Source organism: Orycteropus afer, unplaced genomic scaffold (assembly GCF_000298275.1).
Source record: "Orycteropus afer afer isolate SDZICR_OR568_19922 unplaced genomic scaffold, OryAfe1.0 scaffold00013, whole genome shotgun sequence".
Classification (NCBI taxonomy): domain Eukaryota; kingdom Metazoa; phylum Chordata; class Mammalia; order Tubulidentata; family Orycteropodidae; genus Orycteropus; species Orycteropus afer.
Window position 1 is genome coordinate 23,287,663 of NW_006921600.1, and position 19,357 is coordinate 23,307,019.

Genomic DNA, 19,357 nt, shown 5'->3' on the forward strand with positions numbered 1-19,357 from the left:
TGTAAAGCTCTACAACCTTGTAAACCCTATGGAGCAATTCTACTCTCTTATAAGATCACTAGGAGCTCTGGTAGTGCAGTGTCTAAGGCACTTGACTGCTAACCAGAAGGCTGGAGGTTCAAACCCATCAGCCACTCCTCGGAAGGAAGGTTGGGCATCTACTTCCATAATGATACTGCCTTGGAAACTTAAGGAGTGGTATAACAACAACAACAACAACATGAGTCAGAACTGATTTGACTTGATTTTTTTTTTAACTTTTTATTGTGATTTAGGTGAAAGTTTACAGAGTAACTTAGCTTTCCAATCAACGTTTATCAACATTTCATACACATTTTGTTTCATGACATTGATTGCGATCCCCACAATGTAACAGCACTCTTCCCACTTCCTCCTTGTGTTCCTGTTTCCATTTCTCCTTCTTTCCTGTTCCTTCTGAATTTTGTCCCTGACCAAACGCTGCCCTTTTGATCTTGTATGGTTGATTGTCCTAGGGCGTGTGTACCTCTCTCATGTTATTGTTCACATTATTGGCCTTTCTATTGTTTGGCTGAAAGTTGAGCTGTGGGACTGAGTTCAGTCTAGGTTTATAGGGTGACTAAGACCCATAGTCTTGGAAGATTCACCAGTCTCTCTCTACGGGTTTTGGTTTTTTAGACATTTGCAAGGGAGCTCTGGTGGCGCATTGGTAACTGTTTAGCTGCTAACCAAAAAGTCGCAGTTCAAATCTACCAGCCTCTGCATAGGAGAAAGATGGGACAATCTGCTTCTGTAAAAGTTATAGCCTTAGAAGCTTTGTGGGGCAGTTAGTTCTACTCTGTCCTGTAGAGGCACTATGAGTCCGAATCTACTTGAGGGCAGTGTGTTTATTTGTTTGTTTTTTAAAACACAATAAAGATTGTCTGCTGTGGTAGGAAACATGGCTTTTGGTTCCTGGCAAATCCCAGAGGCACCCTGCCTGGCCTGGTGAGTGGGCTGGCAGGAGGGACACCCTTTTAGGAGGCTGTTCTGAGGCCTGCTGGGCAGGCTGGCTCTCTGCCCATGTCTATGGCAGAGAGTAAGAAGATGAGATAGGGTGGGGAGGGGACAGTGAAGGCATCTGTGTGAGTCCAGGCTGGCATAGGTCTGAGCATGTGCAGGGGTGGCCATAGAAGTGACACATATGTGTGAACAGGCCAAGGGACCCAGTTAGAACCCCAAATCTGGGCCCCTTCGGCCTCCCATACGGAGGCAGCCAATCTGCTCATGGAAAATCTGCTCTATGGAAAACAGCACCTCTGGCAAACACTGCAATTATGCCCATCTAAACACCATTTAGATAACTTTACTGTCTTCAAAACACCAAAACCCAAACTCACTGCTGTTGAGTCAATTCGAATTCATAGCAACACCCATTGGGTTTCCAAGGCTATAAATCTTTATAGGAGCAGACTGCCTTATCTTTCTTCCACAGAGAAGCTGGTGAGTTCAAACCACTGACCTTTTGGTTAACAGCCAAATGACTTAACCACTACACCACCAGAGCTCCTTTTTACTATCCTATCAGCTCAAAAATACAAGTCAATCTCATTAATCTTTTACTTGACACATTATGGCACTACATGAAAATTATCACTAAACCTTCCTTGCTTTCACTGATGAAAATTGGTCAATGATGTCCTCAAAGTCATTTTTTTTCTGTTTCTTCTCTTTCTACACTCAGCAGAGCAAGATCACAGTCTGCTTTGATCCATGGAGGCTCTCAAACATGAAAGTATTAGTATCAACTTGCTGAATGATCTCTCACAACTGGCATAGAAATTGAGATGGTTCATAGAAACTGCTCAGTGGTACCTCCCCTTCAAGTGTACCCAGGGTACAGGTCATACCTGCCATGCCTTAGGTACACCTCTGCTCCCATGTACCCTGGCCTATGAACACATAGGAGGCTTCATGACAGAAAACACTGCCCTCTGCTACCTACTGATGGGACATGTTTAGAAGGCTCTTTGGCAGAGCAGGCCCCACCCTGCAGGTTCCCAGACATAAATAAACCAAGGGCCTTTGGAGTCTGCCAATATCTCAGTCTTCTTGGCACATGCCCATAGCTAAGGGCAGCCCCTCACTCACCATCCCTTTGCATAAATAAGCAGGAGTGTTTATTTGTACCAGGGCAGGGAAGAAATTTTGTTGTTGGGTAAATCTGGAGGAGGAGTGTCCCAACAGGACAGGATGTCAGAGTCGGCTCTGGTTTAGGTAATGAGCTGAACTACCCTGGTTTCCCTCTCTGGTGCCTGGAGATAACACCTCTGTGAGTCACAGGAAAGTGCCCAGTAGTGACATCATCTCTCTGCCCTCAAAACCTCATCCCACACCACCATTAGTGGAGATCTTGGCCCTCTCTGCCACCCTCCCCTCTAAGCCAGGAGAGCAATAGACTGGCCTGCCAACAGAAGTCCACTCAGCACTGAGCACCTCCATGCTGGTCTCCCAAGGCCACCTTGATGCCTCTGTGTGCTCCTGGCTCCCACTCCATGCTCCTCTTCATTCTCAGAGGGGATCAGCCACACTGGCCAGAAAAGGAAAAGCAACTAGGACAGGGGCTAGCCTGGCAAAGCTGGCTGCAAACCAGTATCCTGGCTCGCTCCCCTCCAACTGTCACCCTCTTGAGCCTTCCACCTGGATGCACCTTGCTTAGGCCCAGAGGGGCAAGACTGGGTCAGGAACGCGGACACAGCTGGGAGGTTCTAAACAAGGCAGAGAGAGAAGCAATGGCCAAGTCAGTTGCGGAAGAGATGAAAGCAAAGGAATACAAACGACTGACTCTCACAGGGGCTGATCCACTCCCCGAAAGTCTGAGAAGTGGGTGATGAAGGTAGAAGGGAAGAGTTGCTAGATTTTTCTGAGAGACTACACATTTTCCAAAAAACAAAACACTCAGCAAAAAACTCCAAAGAGTTGGGGGGGGGGGCGTGGATTCCTCTGCTTTCCGAGCAGCCAGATGGCTCGACTCCATTTCCTCCACGTACAACCAGCGGCACTGCTGCAGCCTCCATCCAGGGCCTGTGTCTCCCAGAGCCTGAGGCAACACACCCATGGGGAGCCCAGCTGTCACCTGCACTCTCTAGTCATGGGCCAATGCTCTGATGCACCAACAAATGATCACAATTTTTTAATCCACTTTACAGATATAAGTCGTACCAAGAAAAAAAAAAACATGCAAAAGGCACAATGGTGAAGCAGAGATGACAATTTGTTTTTGTAGGGAAATAATTTAAGGCACAACCTCGAAGACAGCTGAGTCTGGAGGGATCAAATGACGGCCAAACTCCCACCAAACTTCATCACCAAGACAAGCCTGCTTCCTTGGACCAGGAGCCTCTCTGTCCCTCTGTGGTACTCCTGCTCTCCTCACGGTTCAAAGTCCCTTACTTTCTAAGGGTGGGGGCAGGGTGAGCCTTTCCAGGACAATGGAGGAACTTTAGCTGCCTCCAGGGTGTTTCGGTGACTCCACCCCTGCCTGGGCAACTCTGGTCCTCTGGTTCGAAAGGCAGCTGGTGAGCTCTGAACAATAGCAAGGGTGTGGGCCTTGGGGGGGGGGGTGCTTATGAATTAAAAATAGATGCTAGTAATTGCAGCTCTTGCTGAGCCAAAGTGGGGATTTGTTTACTAAAGAGAAGAATACTTTCTATTCATGCCCAGATACCAGGGGCAGAGCCACCACAAGGCTCAAGCCAACCAATGGCCTCTAAGTCTGAGGGGTCAGCTGATAGCACAGCCTCCCCATGGCTGGAAGACCTATTTACTCTCAGTACATGGAAACGCTTCATCCTCCTCAGGACTCCTAGGGCCACGGTCATGCCTGGAAGGTCAGCTCAGGTCAGGAAAGCCAAACAATTGAAGGGGAAACTCCAACCTAGAGATAAAGTTCCCTCCCTGAGCTAAGGCAAACCTGTTACCTGTAGATGGTACCTAAAAATAATCCCCAGGGGTTTTAGTGACTTCAGATCTCAAGTTGATCTAGTGAATATTCTAGAACCATGGATCTAGTCTCTGCTTTTAACTGGCTGGGTGCCCTCAGGCAAGTAGGCTCTTGATTCCTTTGGCCTCAAACTACCAGTTGCTGCTGAGTCGATTGCAACTCATGGAGACTTCATGTGTGTCAGAATACCACTGTGCTCCACAGTGTTTTCAATGGCTGATTTTTTGGAAGCAGACTGCCAAGCCTTTCTTCCGAGGTGCCTCTGGGTGTGCTCAAACCTCCAACCTTCCAGTTAACAGCTGAGCACCATGCTGGGACTCCTAGGCCTCAGTCTACTGTCTGTAAAATGAAGATAATAATACCTGCTCTGCCTACTTCACAGGAACTTCTTCAAGGAGCTCTGGTGGTGCAGTGGTTAATACATTCGGCTGCTAACTGAAAAGATGAAGCAGTCTGCCTCTGTAACGATCTACAGCCTTGGACACCCTATGGGGCCGTTTTACTCTATTCTATAGGGTTGTTATGAGTCAGAATCAACTCAATGGCAGTGGGTTGGGTTGGGTTGGTTTCTGCCTACTTCACAGATATGTTGTTAACATTTACCAGGCAACACATGTGACAAAACTCTAGAAAACTAAAAGTTCTAAATGAGGACATAAAACAGCCACAGTAAAAAACATTTTCCCCATTACCTCCCAGAACCCAGGGAACTGTCCTCCAATCAGTTCACCCAAGAGTCTCTGGGCCTTGTTGTCCCCATGCAGCAAAAAGAGGATCCACCCTGTGCTCCAGATATCTCAGGGACAGCGTGAAGGCAGATAGAAGCCATGTGGAAAAGCAGCTCACCAGCTGATACTCCTGCCCCTGCAGCTCCTGGTCCACTTGACTCCCAGTCAGCAAGCATCCCCTTTGGCAAGTACTCACCACCCATTGCCCATCCCTCCATCTGCTCAGGTAGTTGGGAGTCCATGGGTACCCAGGAGCCACAGGTTCACATGTTCTCTCCTTGCAAAACAGCTGTTAATACTAGGGTCCCTTGATTGACAGGATTTTTAATTTGATTTTTAAATATATTCACTGACTCACCTTTAGGCAGGCAGGGGCTAGCTGCTGCCCCATGCAAGGCAGTGACCCACCAAGGGCTGAACAATCCAGTTCGTTCTGCTGGGCCCCCTCTAGCGCTCCAATTCACAGAGCCCCGTGACCCTCTGAGCCAACTCATTGGATTTCACTCTTTGAACAAACTTCTCCCTAGTTGAAGTTTTGCTTACAGATGGTCCAGTCCCATGGTTTTAAATCCTATCTATATGCTGACAACTCCCAAATTTATGCCTCCAGCCTGGATCTCTCCCCAGGACTCCAGATTTATGCATCTGACTGCTTCTTTGGCAGTTCCACATGAATGTTTAATAGCTATTACAAACCTAACATGCTCAAAACACTGAGCTCTGATTTCCACACATCCCTTCAACCCTCTCCATCCTCCACGCCCTGCTGCCTTTGCCAATCTAGTCCACTTGTGGATTTCCCCAACTCAGTGGCCACTTCTTCTTTCTGGCAGCGCAGGCCAAAGTCCTGGGAGCTATCTTTGGCTCTCTTTCTGTCAGACCCCACGTCCAATTCATCAGGAACCTTTGTGGTTGTCTTTGAAGTAAACCCAGAAGCCAGCCATTGTCACCGCCTCCACCACTCCCATCCTGCTCCAAGCCACCATCATCTATCTCACCGAACTTATTCCAACCGCTTCCTAACTAGACCCCCTGTGCATACGCTTACTCAGTCTATTTTATACACAGCAGCCAGAGTGATCAAAAGTGTCACTCATCTGCATAAAACTTTCCATCTCACTCAAAAAGAAAAGAAAAGAAAAAGTCCTTTTCCTGGCCTACTAAAAACCAAAACCAAACTCATTGCTATCGAGTCAATTCTGACTCTTTTGGGTTTCTAAGACTGTAAATCTTTATGGAAGTAGGTTGCCTCATCTTCCTCCTGCAGAGCAGCTGGTGGGTTTGACCCATCAACCCTCTTGTTAGCAGCCAAATGCTTTACTCACTACACCACTAGAGCTCCTTTCCTGAGCCACTAAAAAAAAAAAAAACCCTCACTGCCATCGAGTTGATTTCAACTCACAGTGACCTCTCCTTACGTTTCTGAGGCAGTATCTCTACAGAAGTAGATTACCCAGTCTTCCTTCCGAAGAGTGGCTGGTGGGTTTGAACCGCCAGCCTTCTGATTAGCAGTCAAATGTTTTAGGCACTACAGCCCTATTTAATCTTCAACACTCTTCACACTTTCCCCATTTTCCCACTCCCAGCCTACCTCTCTGGTATTGACTCTTCTATACTCTCCAACTTGTTTACTCCACTCCAGTCATACTGCACTCCTTGGTTTCCAGAACACCTCAAGTACATTCCTACCTCAGGACCTTTGCACTTACCTGTCCCTCTTCCTGAAATGCTCTGTCCCAATTATCCCCATTGTTCATTCTTTCAATTATCTGAGAGCCCTTTTACGACCAGTCTGTCAAAAGAGCGTGCTGAGCCCCCGCTCACTTGACTTTGATTTTGCTTCTCAGTACTCACTACATCACGTACTCATTTATTTAATGTTTGTCTCCTCCTACTAGCTAGTATGCAAGCTCCATGAGAGTACGAGTTTCTAATTGCCATCAAGTCTATTCTACCTCATGGTGACCTCATATATGTCAGAACAGAACTGTGTTCCATGTGTTCAGTGGCTGATTTCTCAGAAGTAGATCTCCAGGCTTTTGTTCTGAAGTGCTTCCGGGTGGACTCAAACCTACAACCTTTTGGTTAGCAGCCAAGCACATTAACTGTGGCGTAGTGGTTACAGCATTTGGCTGCTAACCAAAAAATCGAACTCACCAGCAGCTCCACAGGAGACTGATGAGGCAATCTGCTTCTGTAAAGATTTACAGCCTTGGAAACCCTATGGGGCAGTTCTACTCTGCCCTAAAAAGGGTCGCTATAAGTTGGAATCAACTTGATGGTAGTGGGTACGACTCTTCCATGAGAGTAGATGCATTGTTTTCATTCACTGCTATATCCCCAGTGCCTACAACAGTGCTTGGTACATTGAAGATGCTCAATAATATATGTTGAATGAAGTGGTGGCTGGGGGGTACATGGTGAAGATGTCTAAAGTACTCATGAGGAAAGCAAGAGGGCAGCTGCTGACTTGAAGGCTGATACGGTGAGGCTCTGCAATGGATCATAAATACCTGTAGGAAAGTCCCTTCCTCTTAAAGAAATCTAGAACCAAGGTCATTTATAGAATATATGAAAGGATTCAACATCCAGTTTTCAGAAATGCTGCTGAATGAGCTGGATGAGAATGATGATGCTGAGGCAGAGTGTTGGGAGTTGTGCTGTATTGACCATGGTAAAAGCTACGGCTTCCCATCACTGCCCAGGCTTAGTGCTGGCACATGCAGAGGCAGCACAGCATGGTGGGAAGAGCATTGGACTTGGAGTCAAGACCCAGGTTCCAGCCCCAACTCTGTCTCTTAGTAGTAATGTGACCTGGGACAGTCACATCTACTCTTTGGGCCTATGTGATAGTTGGAGCTGTGTATCAACTTGGCTAGACAACAATTCTGTGTGGTTTAAGCAATTGTGATGTGTGTTGTTCCAATGATGGGATCAGATGTATATGTTTTGAGCAGCCAATCCGTTAAAAGGGAGTTTATCTAGGGGTGTGGCCTGCTTCCAGTATATTTATGGACATCCTGGGAAAAGAGACACTCTTCTGTGGATCAGAATTTTGCCTACAACTGTCCATGAGCAAACAATCCACTATTCAGCCTTGAGATCTTGGAGTCATCATTTGTTGGAGTCAACACCCAGTATACTGCCTGCCAACCTTGAGCTTGTCAGCCCCTGTGGCTGTGTGAGTCGGGAAAAGTCTCCAGCTTGACATTTGATCCAAGAATTTGGGACTTGCCAACTTCTATAAGTGTGTGAGCCATTTTCCTAAGATAAATTTCTCTTTCTCTATATAAATAAGCTTTACTGGTTTTGTTTTTCTAGAGAACCCAGTCTAACACAGCCTACTTATAACAGTTAGATGTCATCACATGACCTGGCTTATCCATATCACAGGACTGTTTTAATGAGTTCATGAAACAATGTCTACAAAAGCACTTCATAAATTAAAAAACTCACTGCCACCAAGTCAATTTCGAGTCATAGCAACCCTTCCTTGGGTTTCCAAGGTAGTATCTCTACAGAAGTAGATTGCCCAGTCTTCCTTCTGAGGAAGTGGCTGGTGGGTTTGAACCGCCAGCTTTCTGGTTAGCAGTCAAATGCCTTAGGCACTAGTTGTACAAAACAAACATGAGCTGCTGGACACTGCCTGGCATATCGCATGCATACAAATATTTGCTGAATAAATGAACTTCCAAAAGCATTCCAGAACTGATGTGCGGACAACTCTAGATCTTTCATGTGGACGTTTATCTGCTCTGGTGACAACCTAAAAGAGCCCTGGTAGAAGAGCACTTAAAGAATTCAGAGGCTGAGTATGAAGGGATGGACATTGGGAGGAGGTAACTATGGGGAGGAAGTGGGAGGGGAGCTGCTGCATTGTAAATTTTGGTCAATGACATGAGACAAAGTATATGTGAACTGCTGTATGAAAAGTGAATTTACTCTGTAAATCTTCACCCAAATCCTAAAAAAAAAAAAAAAAAAAAAGAATTCAGAGGCTAACCAAAAGGGTCAGCAGTTCAAAGCTCTCCGCCACTCTGGGAGAAAGATGAGGCAGTCTGCTTCCATGAAGATTAACGGTCTTGTAAATTTTGTAGAGCAGTCTACTCTACTCTGTCTAACAGGGTCACTATGAGTTGGAATTGACTTGATGGCAGTGAATTTGGTTTGGTTTTGGTGACAATCTATGGCAAAAAACCATTTGATACCAGAATTGCTCTTGGAGACTTTATCCTAGGTAATCCACTGTTACAGGTTAAGTGTATCTCCCAAAAAGATATGTCAAAGTCGTAATCCTGGGTACCCATGAATGTCACCTTACTTGGAAATGAATCTTTGCAGATAATTAGTTGCATTAACATGTGGTCATACTGGAATAGGGTGGACCCTAATCCAAGATGACTGGTGCCCTTATAAAAAGAGAAGAGACACAGAGAGAGAAGACAGCCATGTGAAGACAGAGGTAGAGATAGATGAGGAAGGGGTGGGGTCACTATAAACTGGGACAGACAAGGAAGTTTCTTCCCCTAGAATCTTTGGAGAGAGCACGGTCCTCCTGACACCCTGAATTCAGACTTCTAACCTCCTGAACTGTGAGAAAATACATTTCTGTTGTTTTAAGCCCTCCAGTTGGTGGTCCTTTATTATGACAGCCACAGGAAATTCACCCAACCAGCCTCCTAGCCACCAAATGACTCTGGTCGTCTACTGGTTCTCCCACTCTTATTTCCAAATCACTCAGGTTCTTTCTCCTTCACCTCTTCTCCTCTTTCATTCCACAACAAACAGGTTAGCCCCTGCCCACAACATATGCACCTTACAGGATCACATCCACATTCATGGTTCGACCTCAGTGCTGACTTCCAAAGTTCCACCCCAGCCCAGACCCTTCTCCCATGCGAGCTGGTCCTCTCTGGTTGGATTCTTCCCAAAGGTGTCTGGAACTCCACCAGTCCAAGGGCATATGGCCCACTCTAGGCTTCCATTGCAGCTCTTCTTCCCTGGCAGCCCCCTTAAGTCCAAGTTACTCTCTCCCCTCATCCTTTCATCAATCTGGAGGCAGGACCAGCATTCTACTTCCTCAGTGTTGCTTTGGCAGCATCACACCTTCATTCTCATGAACAAGCCCATCCTCCTGTAAGGTCTCTACTGCCACATTCTACCACCTTCTGCCCAACACTCATCAAAGCCACCACTGCCCTTCCTCCTGACCACCCCCTTATCCCTAATCCCCCAACACATTGGCCTCTGTGCCTAGGCTTCCTCTTAGTAAGTCCTGCCAACAGTTGGGGGATTCCAATGTTACTTGGACAACTTACCTAGTAACATAACTGCTCAGCTCTTGCCTTCTAAAATAAAATATCTTTTAATTCATTCCATGTCAGCCATCCTCCCATGACTGACTCTCTTCTCCCCTACTCAACCCCAAAAATCTTAAACTCCAACAGCCTATCTCTCTCCCTTTTACTGTTCATGTGCCTTGTCCCAACCCCTCAGTATTCCTGCCTCCTTTTCTCAACATCTATCAGCTTTCTCCCATCTTTACTTCCTTCTCTGCCAGCCAAGATTCCAAGGTCAAAACCTCTGAACACTCTCTGGCCCAAATCGCCAATTCCTTTGTTACCCATGACCTTTTAACAGCTACCCAACAAACTCTCAATCCCAGATTAGTCTGATAGCCTTTCAGCTTTGCTCCTATCCTCTGGCAACTGGAAGGGAAGACCACTATAGAGAAAATAAATCACAACCACTGGGGGTGCTGCCAGTACAAATTCAGAGCCTCTCACTTCAGCTGGAGCCTCCGCTACACCAGGCAAGTCACTCATGTCTTCCTGTTCAAAGCCTCTGTCTTCCCCAAGCCAAACCTTTACTGTCCTCCTCCAGCTGGCACCCCTCTCTGGCTACCCTCAATAAACAGCCTTACCTTTTTGTCTTTACAGAAAATGGGGATAAAGTAAGAATTCATGTCTGTCCCATCACCGCCTAACCTGTAGCTTTTCCATCCACACCATTCACTCTGAGTAGAAGATCACTGGCAGGTGACCTTTTTCATGACAAGAGCAATGCTGACCTCTGGATCTCATCTCCTCTCACCCATTCACTGACTTCACCACAATGAGAAATTCCCTTCCTCATCGCTGTCTTCAATCCCTCCTTCCACATGACCCTATCCTGTCAACACAGAGATTGCTCAGGTCTCTCTCTTCTTTGAAAAACGAACACTACATTCTGTAGTCCTCTCTCTTTCCCAGCCCAGCTACACATGCTGTCCCATCCACTCCTCAACGCACTGAAACTTGTTCCTTGCCACTGATACCAATGACCCTCACAGCTTGGTATTGACTGTGTTTATTTCCAAATCCAGATCTTACCTGTCACTTCTGCCACATTTCACACTGTTGACTACGTCCCCTACTTGAAATTCCTTTTTGCTTCAGGGTCACTCTCCAGGCTTATGCCTACATACGTGGCTGCTCCACTCAGGACCCTTGTGCTTGCCTGTCCTTTGCATGTTGTATCTGCCCTTGGCCTCCTTCTCATTCAACACATGCCCCTTAGAAGACCACATCCATACCCACAATTGCAACCTTGATGCTGACTCCCAAAGCACTAGCCCCAGCCTAGTCCTCTCTCCCATAAATCCAACTGCCAGTTGTTCTTCTCTAGCTGGATACTTCCCAAGGACACCTGGAATTCAGCGTGTCCAAAACCGAACTCATCATCATCCCCCCAAAAACCTTGCTCCTCCTTAAATATTCCTCCATCAGAAAATAATCTTACACTTGAAGTTGCTGAGCCAGAAGCCCTTCCTTTCCTTCTTACCCTTCCCTTGTCTTCCATTTCTAATTCACCACCTAGTATTACTGATTCTAACTTCTAAATGTGTTTTTAATTTGTCCTCTTCTTCCCATTCTCACTGCCACAGCCCAGACAACTACATAGCTTCAAAATGATTTCCTTGACTCCTCTTTCACCTTTCAATCTATTGTCTCCATTGAGTCCTGGAAAGATACCCTCCCACCAATTTCCACCTGTTACCCTTCAATAGCTTCACTGCCCTCCCACCCCCCACCAGACATACCATGGCAAGGCCTTGGGTGATCTTGCTTCTGCCTACCTACCAGCCCCCAGAAACAATGTATGCTCCAACCACAATGAACCCCCCACCCATTCACCCCACATCCCACCTCACTCTTTATTGACTAAATTATACTCTTTTAAGACTTATCTCAATGACTTCCTCTAGAAGGTCTTCCCCAACTTCTCCTCCCCACTCCCCCTGGACTACATACTCTCCTCATAACTCCCATACCAAAAAAACCCAAACTCACTGCCATCAAGTTGAATCTGACTCATAGCAATCCCTCCTTGGGTTTTTGAACCAGTATCACTACAGAAATAGATTGCCCAATCTTCCTTCCAAGGAGTGGTTAGTGAGTTTGAACTGCCAATTTCTGGTTAAGCAGTCAAATGTCTTAGGCACTACACATTTATAAAATCCCTATCATTCTATTGTGTGCAATTAGTCCATTTACCTATCTGTCTCCCCCTCTAGACAATGGACAGCCACCCCAGCTCATGTAGTCTTATAATAATAAATAAAACCAAAAAAACCAAACTTATTGCCATCGAGTTGATTCCAACTCATAGCCACCCCCTTTGGGTTTCCAAGTGGTAAATCTTTACGGAAGTAGGTTGTCCAGTCTTCCTTCCATGGAGTGGCTGGTGGGTTTGAACCATCAACCTTCTGGTTAGCAGTCAAATGCCTTACACATTACACCACCAGAGCTCCTTGTAATAGTAAATACTCAGTAGATGTTTGCTATAAGAATAAAAGAATGAATACATACATTTATGAATTGTCAAATTGGCTCTTTTCCTTACCAAAAATCATGGATTCCTCCCCCATCTTCTCTGGATAGTAGTTATAATAAAAACAAAACCATGCCAGGCTCTGTTCCAAGTATCTTATATATATTAACTCATTTAATCCTGCAGCAACCCTACTATTATTATTCCCATTTTCAGTCTGGGAAACTGAGGCACAAAGAGGTTAAGTAACTTATCCAGCTAGTATATGGCAGAATCAAGGCTGGGCTCTAGTCTGTGCTTTTAACCACTATACTCACAGCCTCTTCATGGCATGTGAAGGAAAACAGACTAAAATTAACAGCAGCCTGAGCAAAACATAATTTTGAAAAACAGACCTGTACCAACAAATACAAATTTGCCATTTTGGGAATTAGCTCTTGCTTTTAGCTTAGTGACACCTCTGACTCCTTCAACCAGGGCTGATAACTGCAGGCAGCAGGATGTCAGCACCCATCTGAACCCCAGTTCAAGTCCTCAGGCCTGGAGGTCCCTCAGCATATAGCTCTTGCCTCCAAGTAGCTGCCTACCCCGAAAACCCTCCTCGTGCCTGCCTTACCTTATCTGCAATGCCCTCAGCCTCCTCAGCCAGCAGATACACGTTGCCGCTGTCGGCCAGCAGCAGGGCTGTGTCAGTGGTAGAAGAGGAGCGGGGGCGGCCCTGGTGCTGGTGGAGGATGGCAGCCAGGCTGCTGTCCTGAGGGGCTTTGCGCAGCAGGTGGGGACTACCACGCTGGGGCTCCAGGGAGCTGCTCTTGGTGCGCCGGCTGCTGCCCCCACTGCTGCCGCCCCCACTGCTGCTGTGCAGGCTGGCGCCCCGCTTGATGGAAGGCCGGGAGCGGATCTGCTGCAGCACGCGGTTGAAAGCGGTGGGCCGGGCAGGCAGGTCATGCAGGGACATGGCATAGGAGACGCGGTGCATCTCTGGGGAGCGTTCCTTCTCATCTGGGGAGTCATGGTCAGACAAGCCCTGGTGATGTTGCTGGCTATCCTGAGACGCCTGGTGTTGTTCCCTCTCCCGCGACCGGCGGCGGCTATGAAACAGGTGCTTCAGGCCGTGACCAAACATGGAGCCCTCCGAGAGCTGCTGGATTTTCTGAAGGGGAGGAGATAAAGAATACTGGTGAGTGGAAAACTACTGAAGGCCTAGTCAGTTGGGGTGAAAGTGGGGCGGGGGTGTCTGTCCTCGGGAGACCAGCATAGCTGCTCCAGCCATCTAAATCTGGAAGGTCCCTGTGAATGGCCTATCATGTCTAAAAGGGACCCTGCAGAAAGGTGGCAACTCACTCCTTTCTTTCCCAAAGAAATGCACTCCCATGGTCCCCAATAGGACATTCCAAATCAACATGTGGGTTCAGGGTTGATGACAATGATGTTCTTACGACTACGATGTAAGGCTCAGTGACATAATTGGTAGCACGTGGTTCACTGGGCTATATTCTTCTCAACGGATTCTTTGCCCATAGTCCTTCCCTCTTTCTAAGTTAGGCCCCTTTTCAAGCCAAGGTATCTATCTCATTGTGACACTCGCTGGAAAAATCGGGGTCATAAAACTTACATTGCTGTGTTGTTGTTGTTGTTATGTGCCGTTGAGTCAAACCCGACTCACAGCAACCCCTCCTTGGGTTTCCGAGGCAGTATCACTACGGAAGTAGGATTGCCCAACCTTCCTTCCAAGGAGTGGCTGGTGGGTTTGAACTGCCAGCCGTCTGGCTAGCAGGCAAGTGTCTTAGCCACTATGCTACCAGAGCTCCAGTACTAATTGTCTACCCTGTTATCTATTCCCCCTTTCTCTCCTGCCAACCAAACCTTGCTAAAAATTCTTATTTCATCAGACTCCTTTGCAGCTAGGAGTAGCCACATGATACAATTTTGGTCAATGAAAAGCAAGGTGAGGTTTCCTGGGAACACCTGCTTTCCTGATAAAGGCACTGGCCTTTCCTATTTCTTTGTATTTCTGGAATACAGAGGTATTTTGGCTACTTCATGCTGCTCTAACAGAAAATACCACAGATGGATGGCTTTAACAAACAGGAGTTTATTCTCATACAGTTTTAGAGGCTATTAAGTCCAAGTTCAAAGTGCTAGGCTCTAGGGGCTGGGTGAAAGCCCCTCAACCTTGGGCTTCTGCCTCCTGCTCCTGGCCCACTGAAGCTAGAGGCTTTTCTTTACTCAGGCAGCTGCTGGCTGCTAAGGCTGACAAACCCAAGGTCAGCGAGTAAAAAGACAGTCCTAATACTACCAAACAACACGCCAGGCCACTAATTCAAGTCCAGAAAAAGTCCCAAGATCGGCAGAGCACAGCAGGCTGCTGAATAATGCCTTGGCTACATGCAGGGTTTAAGCACGCCAAAAAACTACAGACCACTCCTAAATCATCTCCTTATATACTGGAAGCAGACCACATCCCTAAGGCAGCTACTCAGCTGCTCATAGTAGATTCCACCATGGAGTTGGTTACCAGTCTCATCATGGGGAATACTACATCCCGCTGCCCAGCCACTCAACCAGGCCCAGCTGACATATAACCTTAACCACCACAGTAGGTTGTGCCTGGAGATGCAGCAGCCATTTTGCAGCCACAAGGTGACTAGCCTGACTGGCTCCACCGATGGCGACATCCCAAAGGACAAGCCTAGGAACTTGATAGCTTGTGGAGCCACCCCACTACCTGTGAACTGCCTATTCTGATATTTTTGTTGCATGAAATACATAAATCTATCTCTATTTATCTACGGGGACAGTAGTAGCTCAGTGGTACAATTCTCACCTTCCATGTGAGAGAGTCAGGGTTTGATTTCTGGCCAACCTACCTCAAGTGCAGCCACCACTCATGGCAGTGGAAGCTTGTATGTTGCTATGATGTGGAACACGTTTCAGACTAAGAAGGACTAGGAAGAAAGGCCAGAAGATTTACTTCCAAAAACTACCCAATGAAAACACTATGGATCACAGTGGTGCAATCCGTTATTGATCACGGGGCTAGCACATAATCAGGCAGCATTCAGTTGTACATGGGGCCACACTTTGAATCAGGGACCAACTTGATGGCAACTAACAACAATTCATAGTGACTCTATAGGACACAGTATAACTGACCCACATAGGGTTTCCTAGGCAGAAATCCTTATGGGAGTAAATCACCAGGTCTTTTCTCCCATGGAGCCAATGGATGGGTTCAAACAATCAACCTTTTGGTTAGCAACCAAGCACTTAACTGCTGCACCACCATTGCTATGATTCAGAATCAACTTGACAACACACAACAACATCCTTATACAACTGTAGTACAATTTTCTGCTATTTGTGTTGTTGTTGTGAGGAGCCGTCGAGTCACTTCCAATCCAGAGCAACCCTATGTACAACAGAATGAAACGCTGCCTGGTCCTGTACCATCCTCACAATCCTTGCTACGCTTGAGCCCATCACTGTAGCCTCTGTGTCAATCTATCTCGTTGGGGGTCTTCCCCTTTTTTTGCTGACTTTCTCTCTACTCAGCATGATAAACTTCTCCAGGGATCGGTCCCTTCTCACAACATGAGCAAAGTATGAAACACGAAGTCTAGTCATTCTCACTTCCAAACTACAGTCTGTCTGTACTTCCTCCAAGAAAGATTTGTTCATTCTTCTAGCTTAGTACCTTCAATATACTTAACTAACACCACAATTCCAAAGAATCAATTCTTCTGTGGTCTTCCTTATTTAGTGTCCAGGTCTCACATGCATATGAAGCACTGGAAATACTATGGCTTGGGTCAGATGTACCTTAGTCTTTAAAGTGACACTTTTGCTCTTAAACACTTTAAAGAGGTATTTTGTAGCACATTTGCCCAGTGCAATACGACATCTGATTTCTTGACTGCTGCTTCCATGAGTGCTGATTGTGGCTCCAAGTAAAATGAAATCCCTGACTACTTGAACCTTTTGTCCATTTATTATGATGTTGCTTACTCATTCAGTTGTGAAAAAAAGAATTCTTTATGTTGAGGTGTAATCCACACTGAAGACTGTAGTTTTTAATGTTCATCAGTAAGTGCTGCAAGTCTTTTTTACTTTTAGCAAGCAAGATTGTGTTATCTGCATATTGCAGATGGTTAATGAGTCTTCCTCCAGTCCTGATGCCACATTCTTCTTCATATAGTCTAGCTTTTTGGATTATGTGCTCAACATACAGATTGAATAAGTATGGTGAAAGGATATAACCCTGACACACACTATTCCTGATTTTAAATATCCTCTTGTTCTGTTTGGTCTATGTACAGGTTCCTCATGAGCAAAATCAAGTGTTCTGGAATTCCCATCCTTCACAATGTTATCCATAATTTGTTATGATCCACATGGTCAACTGCCTTTGCATAGTCAATAAAATACAGGTAAACATCTTTCTGATATTCTTTGCTTTCAGCCAAGATCCATCTGACATCTGCAATCATATTCCTTGTTTCACATCCTCTTCTGAATCCAGCTTGCATTTCTGGAAGTTTCCTGTCAATATACCTCTACAACCATTTTTAAATTATCTTCAGCAAAATTTTACTTGTGTGTGATATTAATGATACTGTTCAGTAATTTCCACATTCTGTTGGATCACCTTTCTTTGGAATGGGTACAAATATCTATCTCTTGCAGTTGGTTGGCCAGGTAGCTGTCTTCCATATTTCTTGGCATAAACAAGTAAGTGCCTCCAGTGCTGCATCCATTTGTTGAAACATCTCAGTGGGTATTCCATCAATTCCTGGAAATTTGTTTCTCACTAATTCTTTTAGTGCAGGTTGGATTTCCTCCTTCGACCCCATTGGTTCTTGATCATATGCTACCTCCTGAAATGTGTGAACACTGACCAATTATTTTTGGTACAGTGACTCTGTGTATTCCTTCCACCTTCTTTTGATTATTTCCTGCATTTTTCAATATTTTGCCCATAGAATCCTTCAACACTGCAATTCAATGCTTAATGTTTTTCTTCAGTTATTTCAGCTTGAAAAACGCTGAGCATGCTCTTCTCTTTTGGTTTTCTAATGCCAGGTCTTTGCACATTTCATTATAACACTGTACTTTGTCTTCTCGAGCTACCCTTTGAAATCTGTTCAGCTCTTTTATTTAATCATTTCTTCCATTTGCTTTAGATACTCTCTGTTCAAGAGCAAGTTTCAGAGTCCCTTCTGACATCCATTTTGGTCTTTTCTTCCTTTCCTGTCTTTTTAATGACCTTTTGCTTTCTTCATGGATGATGTCTTGATGTCATCCAACAACTCATCTGGTCTTTGGTGTTCAACGTGTCAGATCTACCCTTTAGATGGTCTCTAAATTTGGGTGGGATATAATCAAGGTCATATTTTGGCTCCTGGGGACTTGTTTTTTAATTTTCTTCAGCTGCAACTTGCGCATATGAGTAATTGATGGTCTGTTTCACAGTCAGCTCCTGGCCTTGTTTTGACTGATGATTGAGTTTCTCCATCACCTCTTTCCACAGATGTAGTTGATCTGATTCCTGTGTATTTCACCTGGGGAAGTCCATGTGTACAGTCACCATTTATGTTGCTGAAAAAATATATTTGCAGTGAACAAGTCACTGGTCTTGAAAAATTTTACCATGTAATCTCTGGCATCATTTCTGTCATCAAGGCCATATTTTCCAACTACCGATGCTTCTTCTTAGTTTCCAACTTTTGCATTCCAGTCACCAGTAATGATCAATACATTTTGATTGCCTTTTTGGTCAATTTCAGACTGCAGAAGCATGAATTTGAATAACAGTAGTATTAACTGGTCTTCCTTGTATTCCTGTTATTTGTAGTCACTCTAATTCCTGATACAGTTGACAATCAAATAAGCTTTATTTCTGTGAGCATATCTTGCAGTGCAGTTGACCACAGAACTAATTCTTTAGCAGACATAACAGAACTAGCCATTCAAACAAGTGTCTTTCTGCTCAGACTGGAATAAACCCAAGAGGTTCTGGAGCCCAGTGCTGCCCTAGTCCAGTCTCCCTCTTAGCACTGTCACTGAGATCCCCCACCAGCTCCTCAAGACTGCTCAGAGAGAGGCGGCCGGAAGTCCCAACCAGCATGAAGCAACATGTGGTCTACCTCCAGACAGTTGTTCTACTAGAAGAATGGCTTATCTGGCAAGGCCAAGCCCTCTGCAGAGCTCCGAGCAGTTGGGAGGCGGGTGCAGGGCTTGGAAGGCCGGATGAGAACCCACCCTCTTATAACTCCTAAGAGAGACACTCAGAACCTGGCAATTTGAGGCTCAATGAGCCTTAGCAGGTCTTCATCTGTGCAGAACAGCCCATGATCTCATGAAACAGCCTCATCCATTTTTTAAAACATTCTAAAAAAGTTACACATATTGGATTTTCTAAATGCAAAATTTCAGAGCAGAAAACTTAGACTATGCAGAAGCCAAGAGAAAATAAGCCTTAGATCTTCTAAAATGTTTAGGCTGCTCTCACTGTTAATTTATACCTCAGCACAGATGGTTTGTATAGACAGCTGTGCTTTACATCTGGATGTAAAATAACTGCTATTGAGTCAATTCTGACTCATGGCGACCCGATGGATGTCAAAGTAGAACTGTACTACAAAGGGTTTGCAGTGGCTGGTTTTTTTGGAAGTAGATCGCACCATGTGTTTGTATACAAATTTAGGATTTTCATTCTTCATCTCATTTGAGTTTCACCAGAATCCTCAGAAATAGGCAGGGCCCTTAGAGTACCCATTTTATAGACAAGTTCCATAATCACAGGTAACTGTGAACTAACCATTTATAAGTGTTCAAGGTGCTTTTTCTCCTGTAT

General features: G+C 45.5%; 1 protein-coding gene across 1 annotated transcript in view; it reads right to left on the reverse strand.

Annotated features, from left to right (window-relative positions):
• Positions 1-19,357, reverse strand: part of TMCC2 (transmembrane and coiled-coil domain family 2) — a 55,738-nt gene that overhangs the window by 23,255 nt on the left and 13,126 nt on the right. The window contains exon 2 of the mRNA XM_007953451.2: positions 13,118-13,654. Coding sequence (XP_007951642.1) covers positions 13,118-13,654 — 537 coding nt within the window. The remainder of the gene's footprint in view (positions 1-13,117; positions 13,655-19,357) is intronic.